This window comes from Gossypium hirsutum, chromosome A12, assembly GCF_007990345.1.
Source record: "Gossypium hirsutum isolate 1008001.06 chromosome A12, Gossypium_hirsutum_v2.1, whole genome shotgun sequence".
Lineage (NCBI taxonomy): Eukaryota > Viridiplantae > Streptophyta > Magnoliopsida > Malvales > Malvaceae > Gossypium > Gossypium hirsutum.
Window position 1 is genome coordinate 109,453,531 of NC_053435.1, and position 20,784 is coordinate 109,474,314.

Genomic DNA, 20,784 nt, shown 5'->3' on the forward strand with positions numbered 1-20,784 from the left:
GCATACAATATTTTTAAATATTATTAAAAAAATTATATTTATTAAACGAATAAAAAATATTATTTAAATCATATTGAGCATTAGTAGAGAAATAAATCAAATCGAAATTTTTCTTCTTATTAGTTTGAAATGCCCAATAACGTCTTAAATTTTAAGCTTCTCTTTACTAGTCACCATACTTAACATCACTAATCTATCAGATTTTAACTTTATTTTTTTACTCTTTATATATTTGATATGGTAAATAGTATTATTTTAAAAATAAATATATTCAGACATTGAGAATATTAAAAATAAGTGTATTAAATAAAATTTTGAAAGCTAAACAACTCAATTATCACTTCATTAAATGAGTATATTAAATAGCTAGTTACCGTTGGCAGGAGAAGAGCCCCTCTGCCCGTTTTCATCAGTCTTTTCAAATCCCCTTCCTTTCCGATCGTTGGAAATTTAAATCCTCTCTCCTTCACTTTCCCAATTCTTCACCATCTCTTTCTCTTCAAATTTTTCCTCTCTCATCCGTTTTCTTCTCTTCCTTCTCAATCGTTTCTGTTTTTTTTTTCTGATATGGAAATCACTTGCTTCATCCATAGATTTTGGGTTTTCAGCCCTAGGAAATATTGTTTCGGTTCGTCTTTTCAAATCTATGGATGTCTTTGTGGTTGTTCTTGTTGGATGCTTTGGGAAAGAAAGAAACTCTGGCTCTGCAAGATTTCACCAGCAATGGCCTCTCTTTTGCAGTCAATCTCTATTACATTGATTCTTATCCCAAATAGACACGCTATTCCCTTCATCGTATTGCACGGTAATGTTCTTATCCCAATATCTTTTCTTTTCAATTTTAATGTTCATATGCACTCTCCCATGGCTTAAATTCATTATTTATTGCCCTAAAACTTGAGATAAATGGGGATTAGATGCCAGTTTAACCTGATACCCATATTTCTTTTATGAACATTATGCTTAAAGTTCAACTAAGACCGCATAACTTCATTTCTGGTGAAATTGTTTAAGCAATTGTGCCTTTGTATAAATTGTTTAAGTAACTATCTTTTCTTGCTAAGTTCCTTAATTGGATCAAAGGAAAGGATCTATGTATGTGCTTTGGTATTCAAGTGACTTTAAGAGAGTTTTCGTAAGCAGTTAATAAAATGTAAAGAAAAAAATAAAACATAAATGGGGATTTTGGTTTTCAGGTTTACAATTCACTGTTTCGCTCTGTGTTTGGAATCTATCGATATGGGTCTGTCTGTTTCTTTTTGGTTGCTTTTTCGGAGACTGATTTCAGGTATGAATCTTTACTTGGGTTTGCTTTTTCATTTCTTTGCCTTTGTCTTTGTTTTTGTTTTTGTCTTTTGCCTTTTCATTTCTATTTTATGGTTTTTGGTTTTCAGGTTTAGACATCACTGTTTCGTTTCGTGTTTCAAATCTATTGATCTCGATCTGTTTGTTCTTTTTGTTTGTTTCCTGTGTACTTTTTCGAGGTACAAATCCTAAGTTTTGTCCTCTGTTTCTGTTTTTTATGATTTATGCAATCCCCCTAACTATGTTTTTTATGGGAACATCTCTGTTTTTTAGTTTTTGATACATGCTTTTCACTTGAATTTATTTGAGTTTTTTTATTTCCTTCTCTTTGCCAAATCCGAGTAAGGTTATCAAGCTTGAGTTCAACTTGACAATGACTGAATTGATTTGAGTTTTACTTGTAGCCGAATCCAAGTGACTTATGCGCACATGTATCTGGTTTTTACCCCCAGTATTGATGTTCATTTTTTAGATACGAGAGTTACACATTTTAATTTTAGATTAGTTCTAGATGGTTGAGCCATGCATGATTAATTGATTAAAGATTTTACTTACTCCGATGAATCAAAATAACTTTCTTTTGTGATAAATGTTCTCTTTCTCATTCTGTATGTTGGATTGATCTTCATGTTTAAATTATCCAAATTATATGCTAATTATACTGCTATGACAGATCTCTGGTTAAACTTATTGTGAACGGAAACTATTTGATTCCAAATGCTGCATTTAAAATATTTTTGGATTACCTTGCAGTGGAATTCAAAAGCGGATATCTTCAAGCCCCAATGCTATTAAATTAATAGTATTTTCATTCATAAGGATCAGCTTGGCATACACGGAGTTGAAGAGATTTATGAGGTGATGGCAATTTTTGTGAAACTAAAGTTGAATTCTGCAGATTCCTTGTTAATGCTTTATGTTGTTATGCACTCTCCCATGGCTTAAATTCATTCTTTAATGCCCTAAAACTTGAGATAAATGGGGATTTTAGATGCCAGTTTAACGTGATACCCATATTTCTTTTATGGATATAATGCCTAAAGTTCAACTAAGACCACATACTTCATTTCTAGTGAAATTGTTTAAGCAATTGTGCCTTTGTATAAATTGTTAAAATTCTGTTAAATGTACATTCAAGGTTAAACATGGTTCTGCTTATCAGGGAATTCGTTTGACAATAGGGTTATGCTGATAATGCTTTCTGCAGAATATGGTGACTAGTCTGGCAGCCTGTGGAATTGACCAAACTGAATAAAGCAAATTAAAAACTATCATCCTGTGTTGCTTTAATTTTCATTTTTCTTAAAGTATCCATGTTCAACACATTCCGGGACGTGGGTATAGCATATGACCCTCCAAATACATGAAAGGTTATGTTACTCGGACTTCGGTGTAAGTATTGGACATAGGCATCTGACCTGAGTATTTTCAGTTTTTTCTAGGATCGCATGTATTTGGAGGACTTTTGGAGGACTATATCTCGATGCCCATGTCTGAGCATGTGTTGGAGATGAATTCAGACACGATAGTTATTTAGGCAAAATGAAGAGTTGGGTTAATATAGAGAAAAACTTACCCAAAAAAAAAAGTCAAACATACCCATATAAGATGCATGCGTGTCACATGTACCGAGTGTTGGTGCACTCATATGTTCCTCTGACTGCCTTTTTCGCTCCAAACTATCAAACTGGATGAATTCTAATGTTCGTTAGTCAGTTGTTTCAACTCAGTTTTGCCGTTTGATTTTTATTTGATCACAAAAAATCCACTCCGCTATTGGGTTAGAAAAGGTTTGATCTATTATCTACCTAAACCCTAAACGTTCCTTTCTCCTTTCATAACTACTGTTTTTTCCATTCTTTTCAAATATTTTCCTTCTGTCCTGTTTTCTTTCTCCCAGCCTCCTTTCTTGTCGTTTCTTTCTTCACACACACAAATACGGTACATTAGGTAGAGAAACCCTAAGTTTTGTTTATCGTTTCTGTTATTTGTGATTTTTGAAATCCCCTAATTCATTGGAGATTCATTTCGTGGATGAATATGTATTTAACTTTGTTTCTTTCCTTTTCATCTCTGTTTTTAGTTTCAAATATATGCTTCTTTCTACTAATCTTTTCAGTGGACTTTTGCCAGGGTTTCCTGTTTTCTTATTCAAAGAGTCACTGTTATGTTCCGTTGAAATTATGGATCTCGGTGTGGTACTTTTTGGTTCTTTATCTTGTACTATATGTTCTTTTTTTTCCTTCAATTTGTTTGTTTCCGTCTACTTTATATTTCCTTTTATTTTTTTCTTCGCTAAATACTGTTTCGGTTTCTCTTTTAGGGCTTCTGTTTTGGCGTTTGGGCCTGTGCCCTCCTTAGTTTATGGCTTTTTGGGCTTTTATCCTGCTTGGAGGCTGTCTGACCCTATTTGCAAATGGACAGTAAGTTGCTTCTATTGTGAAAGTCTATAAATCTGTGTTCTCTTTTTGCATACTGGTTTGTGATCCATCTTTTTGCTCGGGCCACGTATTTGGTTTTGTTTTCATTTTTTAGTGTTTTGGGTTGGGTTGTTTTGGAATGCGTTTGAGCTGTTTTTATGTCCAGTTTTCTTTTGATAGTATTTAATTTTAAAAAGATTAGTAAAATATTTTTGAACATAACTGTTTAATTTTGAAGCAATTGTTTTAAAATTAAATAAGTTTAAAAAAAATTAATATAATTTAAATTTTTAAGGTTTTTTTACTTCTCTCTGTTAATTTGTCCAAAACAGTAGTAGTGATTTAAAGAAGGTTTTAATTACCATAAATGTTACCGTTGCATTATTCGTAATCTGAACCTGCTTTTATGTTATTTGGACATCATGCTTTGGATTTTTCTGTCCGGTACAGATTTTTAACTGGCCTGCTGTAGTTAATTTTCTTTCTTATTCTGCTCCGACTTTATTCCTGTCATATAGTGCCTGAATAGATTCTTCAGTAGTTGCTTTTTTTTGTCTGGATAATGGTTAGATAGAAGTATAATTTGTTCCGAACTTTCTAATCGCCGGCAATAGGACGACATTTTCCGGAAATTAATTAACTATCCGAAAAAACTGGTCAGGTTTTTTTATGTTTTTAATTTTTGAGTTCGGTGTTTTGATGTTTAGAAATTGTTGTTTTGCTATGTGTTATTATTGAGGTGGCCTGTGACTTACTTTGTTGTTTTATGCTGTTTATTTCATTCTGTTATTTTCTAAATAGATGGACCTAAATTAAAAAAAAAAGGTGTCTAAAAAAATGACAGATGCATCAACAAATAATATATGAAAAGAAAACATTTCTTTTAATTATTCTTCTGGAGCAATTTACATAATATATATAATTATTTCAATAGTTTTCCACTCTTTATAGAAATGCGAATTACCCACTAAACGATCAAAACCGGCGTATAGGATTCCAGACTGGGACATTCTGTTTCTTAGTTTTCTCAAAAATTCTGCAGTTTTAAAAAATAATAATAATCTAATTGGGATGCTTGTTAATATTGATAGTAATTGAAGAATTGGAGAATTTCAACCGATTTGCTAATTGTGAAGGTTTTTTTCGATTTGGGTTCATATACGGTGGAGGTTGTCAAGATTGTGTATGCATATATGTTTTTTTTTTCATACTGCTAGATGCTTGCATTCATTCGTAAGGATTGGGTATATTTCTTTAAAATAGTTGGGATTGTTTATTCTTAATAGAACTTTGGATATGTGGTAAATATTTTCGTTTTAGGGAGTAAATTCTGGTACAGAAATTCCATAGTAGTCTAACATCATCTATGTATTCAATTGAATGTGTTTTCCGTCTTTTAAGGATTCAGAAAGTGATTTGTTTGTAATTTATGCTTTTGGTTGGTTTAAAATAGTTTAACTATTTTAATGTGACAGTCCAGATAGCCTAATGGTCTCGTGTATAAAACTTTGGATATGTGGTAAATATTTTCGTTTTAGGGAGTAAATTCTGGTACAGAAATTCCATAGTAGTCTAACATCATCTATGTATTCAATTGAATGTGTTTTCCGTCTTTTAAGTATTCAGAAAGTGATTTGTTTGTAATTTATGCTTTTGGTTGGTTTAAAATAGTTTAACTATTTTAATGTGACAGTCCAGATAGCCTAATGGTCTCGTGTATAAAAATCTGCTTTCTAGTCTGATGTGCTGCAAAAGAAAAATCTCTGATTGGCTGGATTATAAGTACTGTGAAACCAGTCAACCATCAGTAAATCGGCGCATATGAATGACTTTAATTAAATAATTCCCTGTGAAACTCTACAATAATTAGTTTAATCGATCTGTCCTTGGGATATGTAGTACTCTTTCTGTCCATATATAACTGTTTTTAGTATCTTTCTTGCCCTGTTTTTAGTTAGAGTGTTTGTGTTTGTGAGATAGTAACTAACAAATTGAGCCCACTATCCTTTTTAAGCCATTGGTTAATGACTTCGGTTTATATCGTATTAGTTTGCATGAATTTGATTCTTTGAATACCCTTCTTGTGGTGTCTTGGGTTTAATTCAAAAATTTCCGAATTATTAATGGTTGATGTGGAAATTTGATTAGGACAATGTGAAAAAGTGATGCTTTAATTTTCTGAACTGTCAAGATATAGGTGTGTTAGGGGAAGCCTACTCTCTTTTTACTGGTAAGTTCAATCGCGAGTGTTATATGAGGTTGATATCTTTAATCTACAGTTTATATATATTTAAGGTCAGGGAATAGCTGTTTCCAATTACTTGAACACTTGGCTGTTTTCATTTAATCTACAGTTAATATATATTTAGGGCCACTTTCCTTATACAAGTGTTGTTTGATTTTCTTTTTTAAAGGAAAAATACAGTTTGTATGGCGTTGTTGTTTTTCAAATAGAATAGAAAGTAAGAGACTTTGGGATCAATTAACGTCAATTTTAACTAGAAGAACATGGTCTTATTTGGAGTGAATTCTTGCATTTTATCTGTTGCTAAGGTGGTGCATATTAGTCTTTGGTTTTCTTTTCACACTGCTAGGTGCTTTCACTCATCAGTAAGGATTGGGTTAGGTTTTCTTTAAAATAGTTGAGTGGAGGTCATCGATGAACTTAGTTGGACTGTTTGTGTGCTGGGCTTATATGATTTGGAATTGGATTCTGATTGAAATATTCGGGTAACATCTAAATGCATGGCCTTGATGGAATTAGGGATGCAATTTAACTGACAATGTTGTTTTATATTACAAAGTAGTTACAAGTGTTTATTTTGTTGCATTAGAAGATGTTAACTAGGTGTTGTTTTCTTTCTTACGAAGAACGCAGTACATTTGCCTCTTTTGATCTTACGATGAGAGTTTTCTTACAAAGTTTCATATTTGAATCGTATTACTGATTTATTTTTCAAAAAATCCAAATTACTCATCTTTCGCTTTGGTATTGTTAATTATGTAGAAAACGAAGGTTTCTCTTTTGTGGACGTCGGCTATTCATATCAACCCAAGGTATCTCTCTACAATCTAATGGTTAACAATGGAAGTTGAATAAAACCGTGGGTTTTTAGCTGCTTCCATGCAATTTTCTTCTTCATATCTGGAAAATATTACTATCTAATTCAGAAGTACTTCTGGGTAAGATGTCAGAGCCTGAATCGTAAACATAAATCACAGTTCCTTTCATTTTATAAATAGAATACCGAACTCATTTGAATATCGGAGATCTTATTTTCTGGAGTGCAATGCCTTTACTATTAAATTAATTTGAATATAGAGAATTTCTATAACTCAATTTTGATACCGAACCTGTTAGCTTGGTTATGTAAGTTCTTCGGTTTCCCTTTTATTCTCTTTTTTACTTCTCTCTGTTAATTTCCCCAAAGCATTAGTTGTGATTTAAAGAAGGTATTAATTACCATTAATGTTACCGTTGCATTATTCGTAATCTGAACCTGCTTTTATATTATTTGGACATCATGCTTTCGATTTTTCTGTTTAGTTGTGAAGAATTGGATTCTGATTGAAATATTCGGGTAACATCTAAATGCATGGCCTTGATGGAATTAGGGATGCAATTTAACTGACAATGTTGTTTTATATTACAAAGTAGTTACAAGTGTTTATTTTGTTGCATTAGAAGATGTTAACTAGGTGTTGTTTTCTTTCTTACGAAGAACGCAGTACATTTGCCTCTTTTGATCTTACGATGAGAGTTTTCTTACAAAGTTTCATATTTGAATCGTATTACTGATTTATTTTTCAAAAAATCCAAATTACTCATCTTTCGCTTTGGTATTGTTAATTATGTAGAAAACGAAGGTTTCTCTTTTGTGGACGTCGGCTATTCATATCAACCCAAGGTATCTCTCTACAATCTAATGGTTAACAATGGAAGTTGAATAAAACCGTGGGTTTTTAGCTGCTTCCATGCAATTTTCTTCTTCATATCTGGAAAATATTACTATCTAATTCAGAAGTACTTCTGGGTAAGATGTCAGAGCCTGAATCGTAAACATAAATCACAGTTCCTTTCATTTTATAAATAGAATACCGAACTCATTTGAATATCGGAGATCTTATTTTCTGGAGTGCAATGCCTTTACTATTAAATTAATTTGAATATAGAGAATTTCTATAACTCAATTTTGATACCGAACCTGTTAGCTTGGTTATGTAAGTTCTTCGGTTTCCCTTTTATTCTCTTTTTTACTTCTCTCTGTTAATTTCCCCAAAGCATTAGTTGTGATTTAAAGAAGGTATTAATTACCATTAATGTTACCGTTGCATTATTCGTAATCTGAACCTGCTTTTATATTATTTGGACATCATGCTTTCGATTTTTCTGTTTAGTTGTGAAGAATTTTTTTATCTGGTACAGATTTTTAACCTGAATAACTTCTTCAGTAGTAGCTTTTTTTTTTGTCTGGATAATAGTTAGATAGAAGTATACGTTGTTCCTTTCTTGTTGCCCGCAATAGGACGACATTTTTCGGAAATTAATTAACTATCCGTATAAACTGGTCAGTTTTTTTTTATGTTTTTAATTTTTGAGTTTTGTGTTTTCTTTAGTTGTATTTTTGTTGTTTCGTGTCACGGTTATTACATTATATTTTGTGCTTAGTTCAATATTGTTGGGCTGGGGTTATTGGGCTTTCGTTTCAGTGTTTAATCTACCGCTTCGGTTTCAGTTTTTGGTTAATGGGATATTGGAATTAGAATAGTTGTCCCCTGTTTTGCTGTGTAGTAGTGGGCTTTTATTTCGTCGTTTTGTTTTTGATTTTGTGATTTTTAGAATCTCTTCCATCATCGTGTTTTGATCTTTACTTGAGCATTGTCTTTGGCTTTCTCTCATTTAATTTAATGTTTATGGTTTTTTACTTGTATTTTTGGGTTTATGGTTTTGATGTTTAGAAATTGCTGTTTTGCTATATGTTATTATTGATGTGGCCTGTGACTTTGTTATTTTTTGCTGTTTATTTTATTATCTTATTTTCTAAATAAGAGTACCTAAGTTTTAAAAAAAAAAGTCTTAAAAAAATGACAGAGTCATCAACAAATGATATATGAAAAGAAAACATTTCTTTTAATTATTCTTTTGCAGCAATTTACATATTGCATATATAATTATTTCAATAGTTTTCCCTTCTTAATAGAAATGCCAAGTAATATTTTGACATGTGAACACATTATATTTTTTGAGGGAATAAGAAAACAATACTTAGAATATATGATTTAACCAAGCGCCCTTCGATATTTAATTTTTGAAAAAATTAAGGTTTCAAATTTGATATTCATTTCTCCTCATTCTTGGAGTAACCCCTTTCAGCGTAGCCTGTCATGCAAGTTCTCCGATTTTCCCTTTATTCCCTCCCATTTCCATTAATCTTGTTGTAGTAATTTTATTTCTTATTCTGTTCCTGCTTTATTCCTGTTATACACCGTCTTGGAATAAGCTATTACTAGGATATCCTGGCATTTATTATTCCGGTTCACAATTTTCTGCCAGCGGTCTAACTGTTCTACTGGCCGGTTCTGATTTTTTTATCGACTGGACCGGGATACCTGTCATACTTATTCCTATCGGGGATATCCTATTTCAGGGGTATACCGGTTCATTGATATTCCATATTAGTGTATCCCGGCTGGGGTATATCCTATTCTATTTTTATCCCGGTTCGGGTTTTCTCTTTAGGTTTTAGGTTTCCGGTTTAGGGTTTTAGGTTCCCGTATTGGGGTTCGGGGTTGGGGTTTTAGGGGCTTGGGGTTTTAGGGGCTTGGGGCTTGGTTCTTTTACTTTTGTTTTTCAGTTTCTTCGTTCCTAAAGTTTTGTTTAGTAACTCAAGTTTTTGTGGCTGTGATGAATCAAAATCCTCAGCTATTTATTTTATGATCGACCTCTGATATTGAAGAAAGCATTACCTCTTTTTCTTCTTTGTTTAAATTTTGTTTATTTTTCTTGCTTTAATTTTTGTTTCTTTATCTTTGATCTAAGCATTAAACTCGGCGTCTCCTCAGTGAACCTGATAAGTACTTTGTATTTTTCTCCCTTTTTAAAAAAGAATATAGAAATTCATGTTGGTACCGGTGTTATTATTCTTTTTTTCCTTCAAAATTATCTCTCTTTTGCAGGTGCAAAATCTATAATAAACAGAAGTTGAAACTGCTTATGGTATTGGAATTTTTGAAAACATTGGCTCATTTCGTCTCATTCACCCCCATTTTTTTAAAATAGTAGCTATTTTCTTTCGGTCTCTTGTCTCCTGTCTTTCCATCCGTCCATGGCTATTTTATTGTTAATCCTGCTGTCGCCCTTTTCATTCCTGTTTTAGTTTCAGATATATGCTTCTTGTTACTAATATTTTCAGTATGTTTTTATCATGGTTTTTTGTTTTCACCTTTAGAGAATCACTGTTTCCTTCCTTATTGGAAACGATAGATGTCAGTGGTTAGAAACCAAAATTGATAATTAAGTACCAAAATGTGAATAAAAATTTAAGTAACAAAAATGTTAAAGAAATATATATAATTTAGAAGCTAAAAGGGTGAATAAAGTCATTAAGAAAAAACCTAAGGTTTTAAGTTTTTCTCAACCGCTACCACAGTATTGTGTCCAATTCAAAAGGATGAAGATAACAGTGGAGGGGTGCATGCATGGAGATCTCGACAAGGTCTACGACACCATTAAATATATTTTTATCGGTGGAAATCATGAAGCTTCCAATTATTTATGGGAATTGTAAGTTAGCCCTTTTTCTTCATGTGTTCTAGCTTGGGGATTTTGATTCTTTTATGAAAGGGCCTTGAATTTTACCTTCTGCAATTGAAATGTGTGAACTTTAGGTGTTATGGGGGATGGGCAGCACCTAATATATACTTCTTGGGGTTTGCTGGGTTGTGAAGTTTGGCAATATCCGTATCGGTGGACTTTCCGGAATTTACAATGCGCGTAATTATTTTATAGGTTGGGGTTGAAGTTCTTTTACTTGTCTATTTTGTGTTTATTCTGGAGTTCTTTTAGTGGTGATTGTTTATTTACTGCAAGTGAGTGTCAAATATGTTACATTGATTCTTATTTAGGGTGGAGAGTCGAAGCCTTAAAACTGAAATGAATTAGCTGTTCTTTGAGCAGGACACCATGAAAGGTCACCTTATAATGACAATACCGTGGGAACTGGCAAATTGACAGAAACCGATTGATATTCACAATACTATAAGGACATCATGTCCGGGAGTATGATGTTCACAAGCTTATGCACCTAGAGGAACTCGTTCGCTATAGAAAAACATTTCAAAGATAAGGTAATTATATTCGATTGGTGGAAATGCATATATGTGACAGAGTTAAAATCTTCATATCAAGCGTATTCAGTTTTCTTGTTGACCATTCTTGGTTGCTTGTTGGTTGAGACAGATTTCCTAGATCCAGCAAGGAACGCTTGTAAGTAAGCCTGCTGCTCAGCTTCTCGAAAAACTCAAACCATTGTATTGGTTTTCAGCTCACTTGCACTGCAAATTCACCGCTCTTGTTGAACATGAAGAGAGTGGTTGAGTGACAAAATTTCTTGCACTCATAATTGCTTTACAGGGCGCAAGTTCTTGCAGGTATCTATCATATGTTCTGACCATTTCATTTAGGCTCTTTCTTTTGGTCTTTGCTGGAAGCTAATAAATAAATTCTGACAATATTGTTGATATTGAATCTGATCCAGGACCTTATGAGGTTCAGTACGATGAAGAATGGCTGGCAATAACACGGAAATTGAACTGTCTTTCCTTTGACCTTCAGGTGCGGAGACTTCGGGTGTATGTATATATGAGATTTTTGTTTTGACCATGCCACTCATCTCGCTCCCTCTCTCTTGGGTGGGGTGGACTAATGTTTTATTTGAAAATGTTTAATTTTCTATTTTTGCAAGTGCTATTACTCTACAAGAACTAGTGAGCCGACAACTGCTGTTCTAATATGTAGGAGAGCACAGCTTGACATGCAGGATTGTCGTCAATGGGTTAATAGCAGGATGGAAGACAGAAGAGCCAAACCTTGTGAATTTTCTCAAACAGCGCCACCTCACAAACCCTTTGATTCAGTTTCAAAGGCTACTTTTTCTGGTAAATAATATGGTGATATTTTGATGCTTTTCCTTCTTTGAGGTGCTAAAAGTATCTCCATTAATGGTTCTGTCTTTTGGATTTAAGAAACTCACCATATATGTTTGCATATTTATGCCACTTATCACTATCATGATTAGGCATCCCGATATTACTTATCACTTATCACTATCCTTCATTTTTTATCTTCTTTTAGCTCAATTAATTGTTGGTTATCGAATGCATTATTTTTTTATTTAGATTTGCTACTAGAATAATCATGACTTTTGCAATTTGTTTTTGCTGGATTTCCTTTTTAATTATTAAAATTTTCTCACCTTGTGTAGGTTCTCCCTGTAATCCTCAGATTGTATCTTTCTTGGAATTGCTAGATCTTCCTTATGTTCTTGATAATGCATCGGACTACAGGGATACTCCTGCTTCATTGCCTCAAAAGGGTAGAGTTTTCTATTTACCTTGCCCCACTCAGTTTTGATGATGTTACGGCATCCGGTATGTGATAGGCCAGTTTAGGATTATTCGAGTTCAAGAAGAATACCTTTTCAGGAGTTTCGGAGAAATCACCTAGAATAACCAAGCTTTTGAAGCTTTCAAGTTAATAATCCGTTAAACTAATGAATGGAGGGCTTTAAACAAAGCCAACAATTGTTTCGGGTTTACCTATTTATTATAATAAACAAAACCAACAATTTTTTCGGGTTTACCTATTTATTATAAAGCTGATTTTGTTTGCCTTTCCACATTTATTTTCAGTGAGTTTTTGTCAGATCTTTCTTTTTATTTCTTGCTCGCCAGAATATTGTTGGGGCTGGGGGTTGTTGGGCGTAGCTTGAATTCGGTACCCATTTTTTTTTTAGTTGTCTTGTTGTATTTGGCCCATAGAATATCCATGTCATATCCCGACTCGGAATAAGCTTTTTCGGGTATATTCCCTTCAAATCCCGTTCCGGTTCAGAATTTTAGCTGACCGGTTCTGCTGTTTTGGTGACCGGTTCTGTTGTTTTATGAGTCCGGGCCGGAACACCTCCCGCGCTTATCCCGAATGGGGATATCCAATTCCACGTTTATCCCGAATGGGGATATCCCACAGTAGGGGTATCCCGGCTTGGGTATATCCCATTCTAGGGATATCCCGGCGTTGGTTAAGGGGTTTTTTTTGTTTGTTTTTTAAGTACTGTACTGGGCTGTTATTAAAATGCAAAAACACATAAAACAGGCCCAAAAACGAAACAGGCTCAAGGAGAAATAAAAGCCTGGAAAAATAGGCCCAATTTTATTTGGGTAAGCACATCATGATAGTAATATTTAAGAAATGATTGGACCTTAACAATATTTTTGAACATATCCATTAACAAAAAATAATAATAATAGTTTGCCCACTCTATTGATTTTATTTATGCTAGAAAAAGTTATTGGATCATCTCCAATTTTATTTAATTAATAAATATATATAAAAAAGCTCAAAGGTTAGGTCCAGCGAAATATCATTTATTTATCAAGCCTGATCCAATTTAATATGTAGATAACTCTAATCATTAATCAAATAATGTAATATATTTTAAAAATTATAAATAATAAATTTAAATCACTTATTTTTAAATAGACAATTGTATCCGTTTCTCTTTATAGTTCAAAATTTTAGGTTATATTCTCCTTTATATTTGTAGATATATATATTTTATTAAATTTTCTAGCAATTAAATTATTTACGAATGGCTAGAAAATTTTAAAGTATTTACATTATAAATATATGGGTAATATTAAAATTGACATTTAATATTTATTTTTTTCAAATTGGTCGTTTTTTTGTGTAGTCTGTCCTTTTTTAGGTCTATTTTTTGGTTCCATTCGCTGCTTTTTTTAGTTTCCGTTTCTCTTCGATTTCTGTCCGGTTCGATTTTCTTTTTTAACCGTTATATGTGTGTATTTTTTCCACTTGTATTTTCCCCAGTTTTTAATATTATTTTTTGTTACTGTCATTTTCTTTCAAAAACTGAGTTTTTTTATTGCTACAATATGTTTCTAAGAACTAAAAAAATATAAATTCAAATCTTAATTTTCTTTATACAAAGTTATCTGCTCCATCTTTTATTTTTAGTGCATACCTAAATATGTTTTTCTCAAAATCTTTGATATGGCTGTTCGTATTGTGATTTCCATTTCAAGAAATTCCTATATCCTTGAATTGGCCTGTTTGGAGATAGGTCAAATTAGAACAGACCGTAATATCAGTATCTTAAGCAACCTTTTTGTCTCTTCATTCCATGGCTTCCCAGCCGATTCTTTTCCCCCTCTGTCTCTCTCCTCTCTGTATTCAATTTTTCCTCATTCTTTTCTAGATTTGGTTAAAGTCAGGCTGGTTGTCAATCAGAATATCAGGCCAAAATCGACGATTCGAGACTGGGTTGAGACATTCTTGTCCGTCATTGTGGATTTCTTGCTTGACAGTTTTGGCCTGCCTTTCTTTACCTCCCTACTTCCAGGTTTGCCCCTTTTCTTCCTTAATAATAATTATTTTTTTGTTGTAGTTTGTTTTTTGAGATGCTCTGTTGTATGGGTATTTTTCGTCTTTCTCTTTGGGTTTTTTTTTTCGTACTTATGGTGGTGGCTCTTAAATTTTAGTGGCCTTGATTGGTTTGAGGCACGGAAGAAATTGTGGTCTGATCTTGAGGAGACTGACTTAGCTGTGAAAAAGGAACTCCGCAGTTTAAGAGTACCGAGATCTCAGCGTGGAGGAGAGGTGTGCATGTTATCTTTCAGTTATATTCTTTTTGTTTTTGAAGTTACAGTGTCGATTATTATTCTCTCAGTAAATCTTTCTCTTATTTTTCCATTTTATGGTTCTTTTATTAGGTAATAGAGCCACTAGTAAGCAAGCAGTGGTTTGTAACAATGCAGCCTTTAGCTGAAAAGGCTCTTCTTGAAGTTGAAAAGGGAGAATTGACCATTATTCCTGAAAGATTTGAGAAGGTATGATGGAAAGCATAACACTTGATATGGACTCTAACTTTACTCACCGCATCACTTTCCCTTAACCTATGCTGTTCTGCCTTATCAATGTTTCCTAATTAAAGTACCTGCATTTAATGCTCATGTCAACATGTTTAAGCGGACACAAATAAAAGGTATGACCTTCTAAGCATAGGGAAAATTTTGGAAACATGCATGTTCCCAGGTAGGACAGAGTCATGTCCGATGATGGTACCATTTTAGTCATTTTCCAGTCTCCATCTAGCTAACTCTCCCTCCCTGCTGAGAGGATGGCCATATTTTGTCATTCTTCATAGTGCAACACCCCTCAGCACATGCTACTGTCATCTGGGACCTTTCTTCCAATTTAATCGATATTTTACTTGAAGTTTACTTCTGTTGGCTAGTTTCTGCCTTTGCTCACTTCTGCTTATTTTGATTACAGATTTATAATCATTGGCTGACAAATATCAAGGATTGGTGCATAAGCAGACAGCTGTGGTGGGGACACCGCATACCTGTTTGGTACATTGTTGGAAAAGACTGTGAAGAGGAGTACATAGTTGCTAGGAGTGCTGAGGAAGCTCTTATGAAGGCTCGTGATAAATACGGAAAAGACGTAGAAGTTTATCAGGATCCAGATGTTCTTGACACTTGGTTCTCAAGGTTGGTTATTCAATTTTTAATTCCTTAACTATGATATGATATCATCATTTTAGGATGGAAAGTTTACCTAGAGTTTCTCCGTCTTTTTTGGTACATAATTAGCTTTCTTCTCTAACTGATTGGACGGGATGATATTATATTACAAGCTAGAGTTCACAACCAGTCTTTGTCAATTCTATTTTTGATGTCCCTTTGGTTTTATTTTCTTATTATGTCGTGTTTATGTTAGGGGATCTGATTAGGATACTGATTTTGTTGGGATTTGGTTCTAATTTTTATTTCCTAAAATTTCCTTATTAGTTTAAATAAAACTTTCCTGATAAATTAGGATATTCTGATGTCATATTTTTATTTTCCGTATTAGAATAAGAAAGTAGGGTTTTGCATCTTATTTCCTAAATTATAAACCTCTTTATGAGAGAAAAATTATTCATGAATAAAATAAGTTGAATGTTTCAGCAAATCAAAGGTGGGCAACTCCTTTAGAGTTCCACAACCATATGAATCAAAATAAGGGAAAAGACCCTTTCTTCAGATTGAATTCTTGCGCTACTCATCTGGAGCCTCAAACCCAGACTCGGGACCATAATAGTTTATTTCTGTTATCACCTTTTCAAGTAAATAAAGGATCTTCAAATAAACCTGAGGTGGTATTTGTATTGTAATCTTTAACTAATGTAATAACAGTGTTTAGATGATGCAATATTTTCCAACTATCAATCAAATAAGTGCACCTGTTTTTTTTCTTCTTCCTGTATGTAAGTTATTGATTAGATATGAAGAACTATTCCAAAAAATCTGCTGACATGTCCGAAATGAAAAAGGATAAATCATGTTTTGAGTCTTTGAGATCACATAGAATAAAGCAAGTAATATTTTGAAATTGTCATCCAAATGAAGCTATTGTATTATTGTCATCACTTAACTTTCTTGCATAATTATAAAAGGAAAAAAAAATTCTCTGTAAGTGGTAGGATTTCCTGTCACTTCAATCTTCCTAAGTTGAAGTTTCACTTACATCCTGACCTGTTCGTACCTGGTAGGAAAGTTCTGATGGTTTTCTGAGAGGTCCAATGTTGAGTCCAAATATGTTTGATATCTAACTCTGGTGCAAAAAGTATTGAGGCAACCGTGTTGATTATTTGAAACATTTTGTGTGAAGTGGCTGAAAGCACTTTATTGTGATAAATGAGTTGATTTGCTGGGCTTTTTGAGTAATGCAATAACTGGTAGAAAATGGCGTAAGTTGCTTTTTTCAGCCATCTTCTTCAACTTGAGTTTTAAAGGTTTTGATATGGTTCTCCCATTCTCTGGAAATGAAACTTGTCATGCACAGATCAATCTTTCTTTGTGTGGTAAATGCTATATGTTTTGCTGCTTGCTCTCTTTCAGTGCATTATGGCCTTTCAGTACTCTTGGGTGGCCAGATTTGTTGGCAGAGGATTTTGAAAGGTTTTATCCGACAACAATGCTTGAAACTGGGTATGAGCCGCTTTGTTTAACTCCTATTGCTTAGATGAGGTGCCCTATTCTTGTCCATAAGAGAGTGCTTCTATTATTATTCAATAACAAATTAGAGGGCATTATAGCTTACTTGGTCTTAAGAAATTCCATTTGATCTACTTTTCTATGTTAACTGTTGGCCATAACACTTTTTCTCTTTGGACAGCCATGATATATTGTTCTTTTGGGTTGCAAGAATGGTCATGATGGGAATCAAATTCACAGGAACTGTTCCATTTTCATATGTATATCTTCATGGTCTAATCCGTGATTCACAAGTAAGTAGAGTGTCTGAATCAGGCTACAACTTAGGTGCCCATTTTAAAGTACAAATTTTTTTCTTGAGTTGTGTTCCCCTTCATCTGCATCTATACTTCTGTCATTAGAGTTCCTTTTCGAAATAACATGACACTAGTTCCATTGCTCCCAAGACTCAAGAAAATATATGCCTAACATGTAAGTTGTTTCAGGGGCGTAAAATGTCTAAAACTCTTGGCAATGTTATTGATCCACTTGATACTATCAAGGAGTTTGGCACTGATGCCTTGCGATTCACTCTTGCTTTGGGAACTTCTGGTCAGATTTGTCTTGTACTACAGGCAACATGTTGGTAATTCAATAATGAAAAGTTGTGTCATATAATGTTCACTACTGTTCTAATGTCCATGGTTCTAGCTTATGATAGTATGTCTAATTAGCCAATTTCCTTGAATAATCTCTAGGATCTTAATTTATCTACTGAAAGGCTAACAGCGAACAAGGCCTTCACAAACAAATTATGGAATGCTGGCAAGTTTGTGCTGCAGGTTCTGCGTAATCGGGATAATGTTTCTAGTTGGCAGAATATAGAGGCTTGTAAGGTTTGTTCCTCTTTTCTCAGATTAGTGGGATAGTATTAGACCACCTGTCTGTCCTTGTCTTCATACAACAGTATGCATTTACTACCATATCATTTTTAGCATAAATAAGAAGGAACAAACACATATATATTATAACCCATGGTATCTCTGTATATCAGCTGAATGGGAAGTTTTGTGTGATTATTGATATATCCATGTGGTGAAATACTTGGATTTTGGTTAAAGATAGAATTATATTCATCTGTGTTACCTAGCCTTACATGAAGGGAAATTGAGTTGTAATCTTTTAAGTGAATAGGTTCTAGTCGCGACCCTTAGATTAACATAATTTTGATTTGCTTATTGGTTGATGGTTTTTATGAGACTGAAAAAAAGATGCGTTGGATATATTCTCTAATGTCATAACCAATTTCTTCTTTTTATTGTCTTAGTTGATTTCTCAATGCATTCTGGTTCTGAATAATTGTTCTTTTTCTTTTGATTTTTTTTTTTGTTTTGGGTTAGCTTACAGAATTTAAAAATAGTTTTTGACCAATCGTTTGATAATTATTACCTTATACAAGTGCTGTTTGATTTTCCTTTTTTTAATGTTGGCATAGTGTATAAATGTTAAGGGTTAAATATTTTAGAATTAAAGGCAAATTGATATGATATATACACCAGTTATAATATTATTTAATTCATATTATACAATTAATATAAAATGAAATAGTTTATGTAGTATTTTAATTTATTATAATTTTTTTATAGTTTTTTAAAATTTTAAAATTAAGACTAAATTGTCATATTGTATAAATGTTGAGGGTTAAATATTTTAGAATTAAAAGCAAATTGACATGATATATATACCAATTAGAAAAGCCATGTCATCGGGTGAACAAAATATATAATCTCAAATAGTTGGATGACTAAATTGTAATTTTTCATAGTTTAAAGATTAAAACGGAAATTCACATTTAGTTCAGTGTCCCATGGACCACAGTGTAGTTTAATAGCACCATAATCAAATATTCAAAACCCTATTTGGTTAACAATGGAAGTTCAATACAATCCAGGGTTTTTAGCTGCTTCCATGCTCTTTTCTTCTTCATATCTGGAAAATATTGCTATCTAATTCAGAAGTACTTCTGGGTAAGTCTTTTTTTCTCAATTTTCTACCTTAACTATTGATTAAATCATTCATCTTACATTCTTTTCCTATTTAGATGCATACATATATTTTAATGAATTTGGGGTTCCCTGGTATTCTAGGTGATAGTTTATTCTTAATAGAACTTTGGATATGTGGTAAATATTTTCGTTTTAGGGAGTAAATTCTGGTACAGAAATTCCATATTAGTCCAACATCATCTATGTATTCAATTGAATGTGTTTTCTGTCTTTCAAGGATTCAGAAAGTGATTTGTTTATAATTTATGCTTTTGGTTGGTTTAAAATAGTTTAACTATTTTGGAGTAGCATAGGGATATTGAGTTGACAGGTATCAAATTGTACACTGTGCTTGTCACAAGTTTTCAGGGAGAACTCTTTATTAGTATCTAAGCTGTGACTTAAAATTTGCCATAGGATGGATGATCTCTTTACAGTCAATCATCCACGGCAGATGTAAAGATTAAATAATAAAATGACAACTTCAATTAAATAAAAAAATAACAAATTAATAATTCAAAACTGATTAAGCCCAATGAAGAAGCAACTTGGGTTGGATTTCTATGCTTCCTTGAACTGTGTCAGTCTCCTTTACTTTTGTATTTTGTTTTTGTTCTTATTTAGTTTCTCTTGAAGTTTTGAATGGATTAATTAGATAGGTGAACTGCTCAGCTGCTTCTTCATTAAATGAGTGTATTAAATAGTATTATGTTACCGTTGCGGAAGATTTCAAGAATCTTTTTTTTTTGGGCAGTGACTGCCCCGCTGCCCGTTTTCTTTAGCCTTTTCACATCCCACTTTCTTCCCAAATTTTAAATACTCAAATCATGCTTCATTCCATACATTCCTTCTTTCTTTTTTGTTTTCATTATTCTCTCTTCCTCCCTTCTCGTACTTCGCGGATTCTCTTTTGGTCTCATTTCAATTTTTTCCTGTCATTCTTTTATAGCTTTGTGTACCCACGGGCAAAACACACACACAAACAATCAACAGTAGGAAGATAGTTTTCGTGAGAGGGAGAAACCCATAAGTTTTTCTCTGCCGGTTCTGTTTGTTGTGATGTTGAAATTCCCTGCTTCATGGGAGAGTCATTTCAGGTATGAATATTTACGTTAACTGTGTATTTGCCTTTTCTTGTTTTTTTTTTAATTTCAGATCTATGCTGTTTTTTTTCTCTGTTGATTTTTTGTTTTCATCTTTAGAATAAGTTTGTCTCTACCTTTTTATCTCTATTTTAATTCTCAGATCAATGCTTCTTTTCTTGTTTTTCAGTAGGCTTTTGTTCCAGTTTTTCTGTTTAGTTCCTGTGGTTTATGATAATGGGCATGTTTTCATAGCTTATTGTCTCCTCATTTTCCTTTTTTAATAACATTTCTTCCCATTTTATTCTCTCCTTTATTTTATGTCTGTCTCATTTCAAATTTTACCTCATATTTTTTTTATCTTTTTTGTAGCCGACGCCCGAAAGAATTCAAAGACACACTATACTGTGATTTTCTCTGCCGTTTCTGTTTTTGGGATTTTTGGTTTCCCTTGCTTCATCAGGTATGAATCTTTGCTTCAACATTGTCTTTTCCGTTTCTCTTTAATTTAAGAACTATGCTATTGTACTGGTATTTCTTGGTTTATTTTATGGCTTTTGGTTTTCAGGTTTAGAAATCAGTAGTAAAAAAAGTTTGTCAATTACTTAAATGGGAAGCAAAAAATCTGAATTTGTACTCGGAATTTTCTCTTTTCGTTTTTTTTCATAAATA

At 33.0% G+C, this 20,784-nt stretch overlaps 1 protein-coding gene and 1 non-coding gene across 2 annotated transcripts; both read left to right on the forward strand.

Annotated features, from left to right (window-relative positions):
* The first annotated feature begins 217 nt into the window (after positions 1-217).
* LOC107941540 (lariat debranching enzyme) lies at positions 218-12,628 on the forward strand. Its single transcript, XR_005906569.1, has 17 exons — positions 218-805; positions 1,197-1,288; positions 1,395-1,484; positions 2,059-2,163; positions 3,439-3,525; positions 3,629-3,728; positions 6,733-6,782; positions 7,584-7,633; positions 9,903-9,942; positions 10,376-10,509; positions 10,614-10,672; positions 10,903-10,947; positions 10,989-11,149; positions 11,185-11,376; positions 11,459-11,559; positions 11,690-11,882; positions 12,209-12,628. It is a non-coding gene; the product is annotated as a lariat debranching enzyme (transcript).
* A 1,112-nt stretch (positions 12,629-13,740) lies between these two features.
* Positions 13,741-20,784, forward strand: LOC121203097 (valine--tRNA ligase, chloroplastic/mitochondrial 2; the record flags this gene model as incomplete). The annotated part of the gene is given in 9 exon segments (XM_041083894.1): positions 13,741-14,365; positions 14,505-14,622; positions 14,736-14,852; positions 15,298-15,518; positions 16,911-17,000; positions 17,188-17,299; positions 17,492-17,602; positions 17,744-17,881; positions 20,485-20,784. Coding segments are annotated over 7 exon segments (789 nt in total). The 5' UTR covers positions 13,741-14,365; positions 14,505-14,622; positions 14,736-14,774.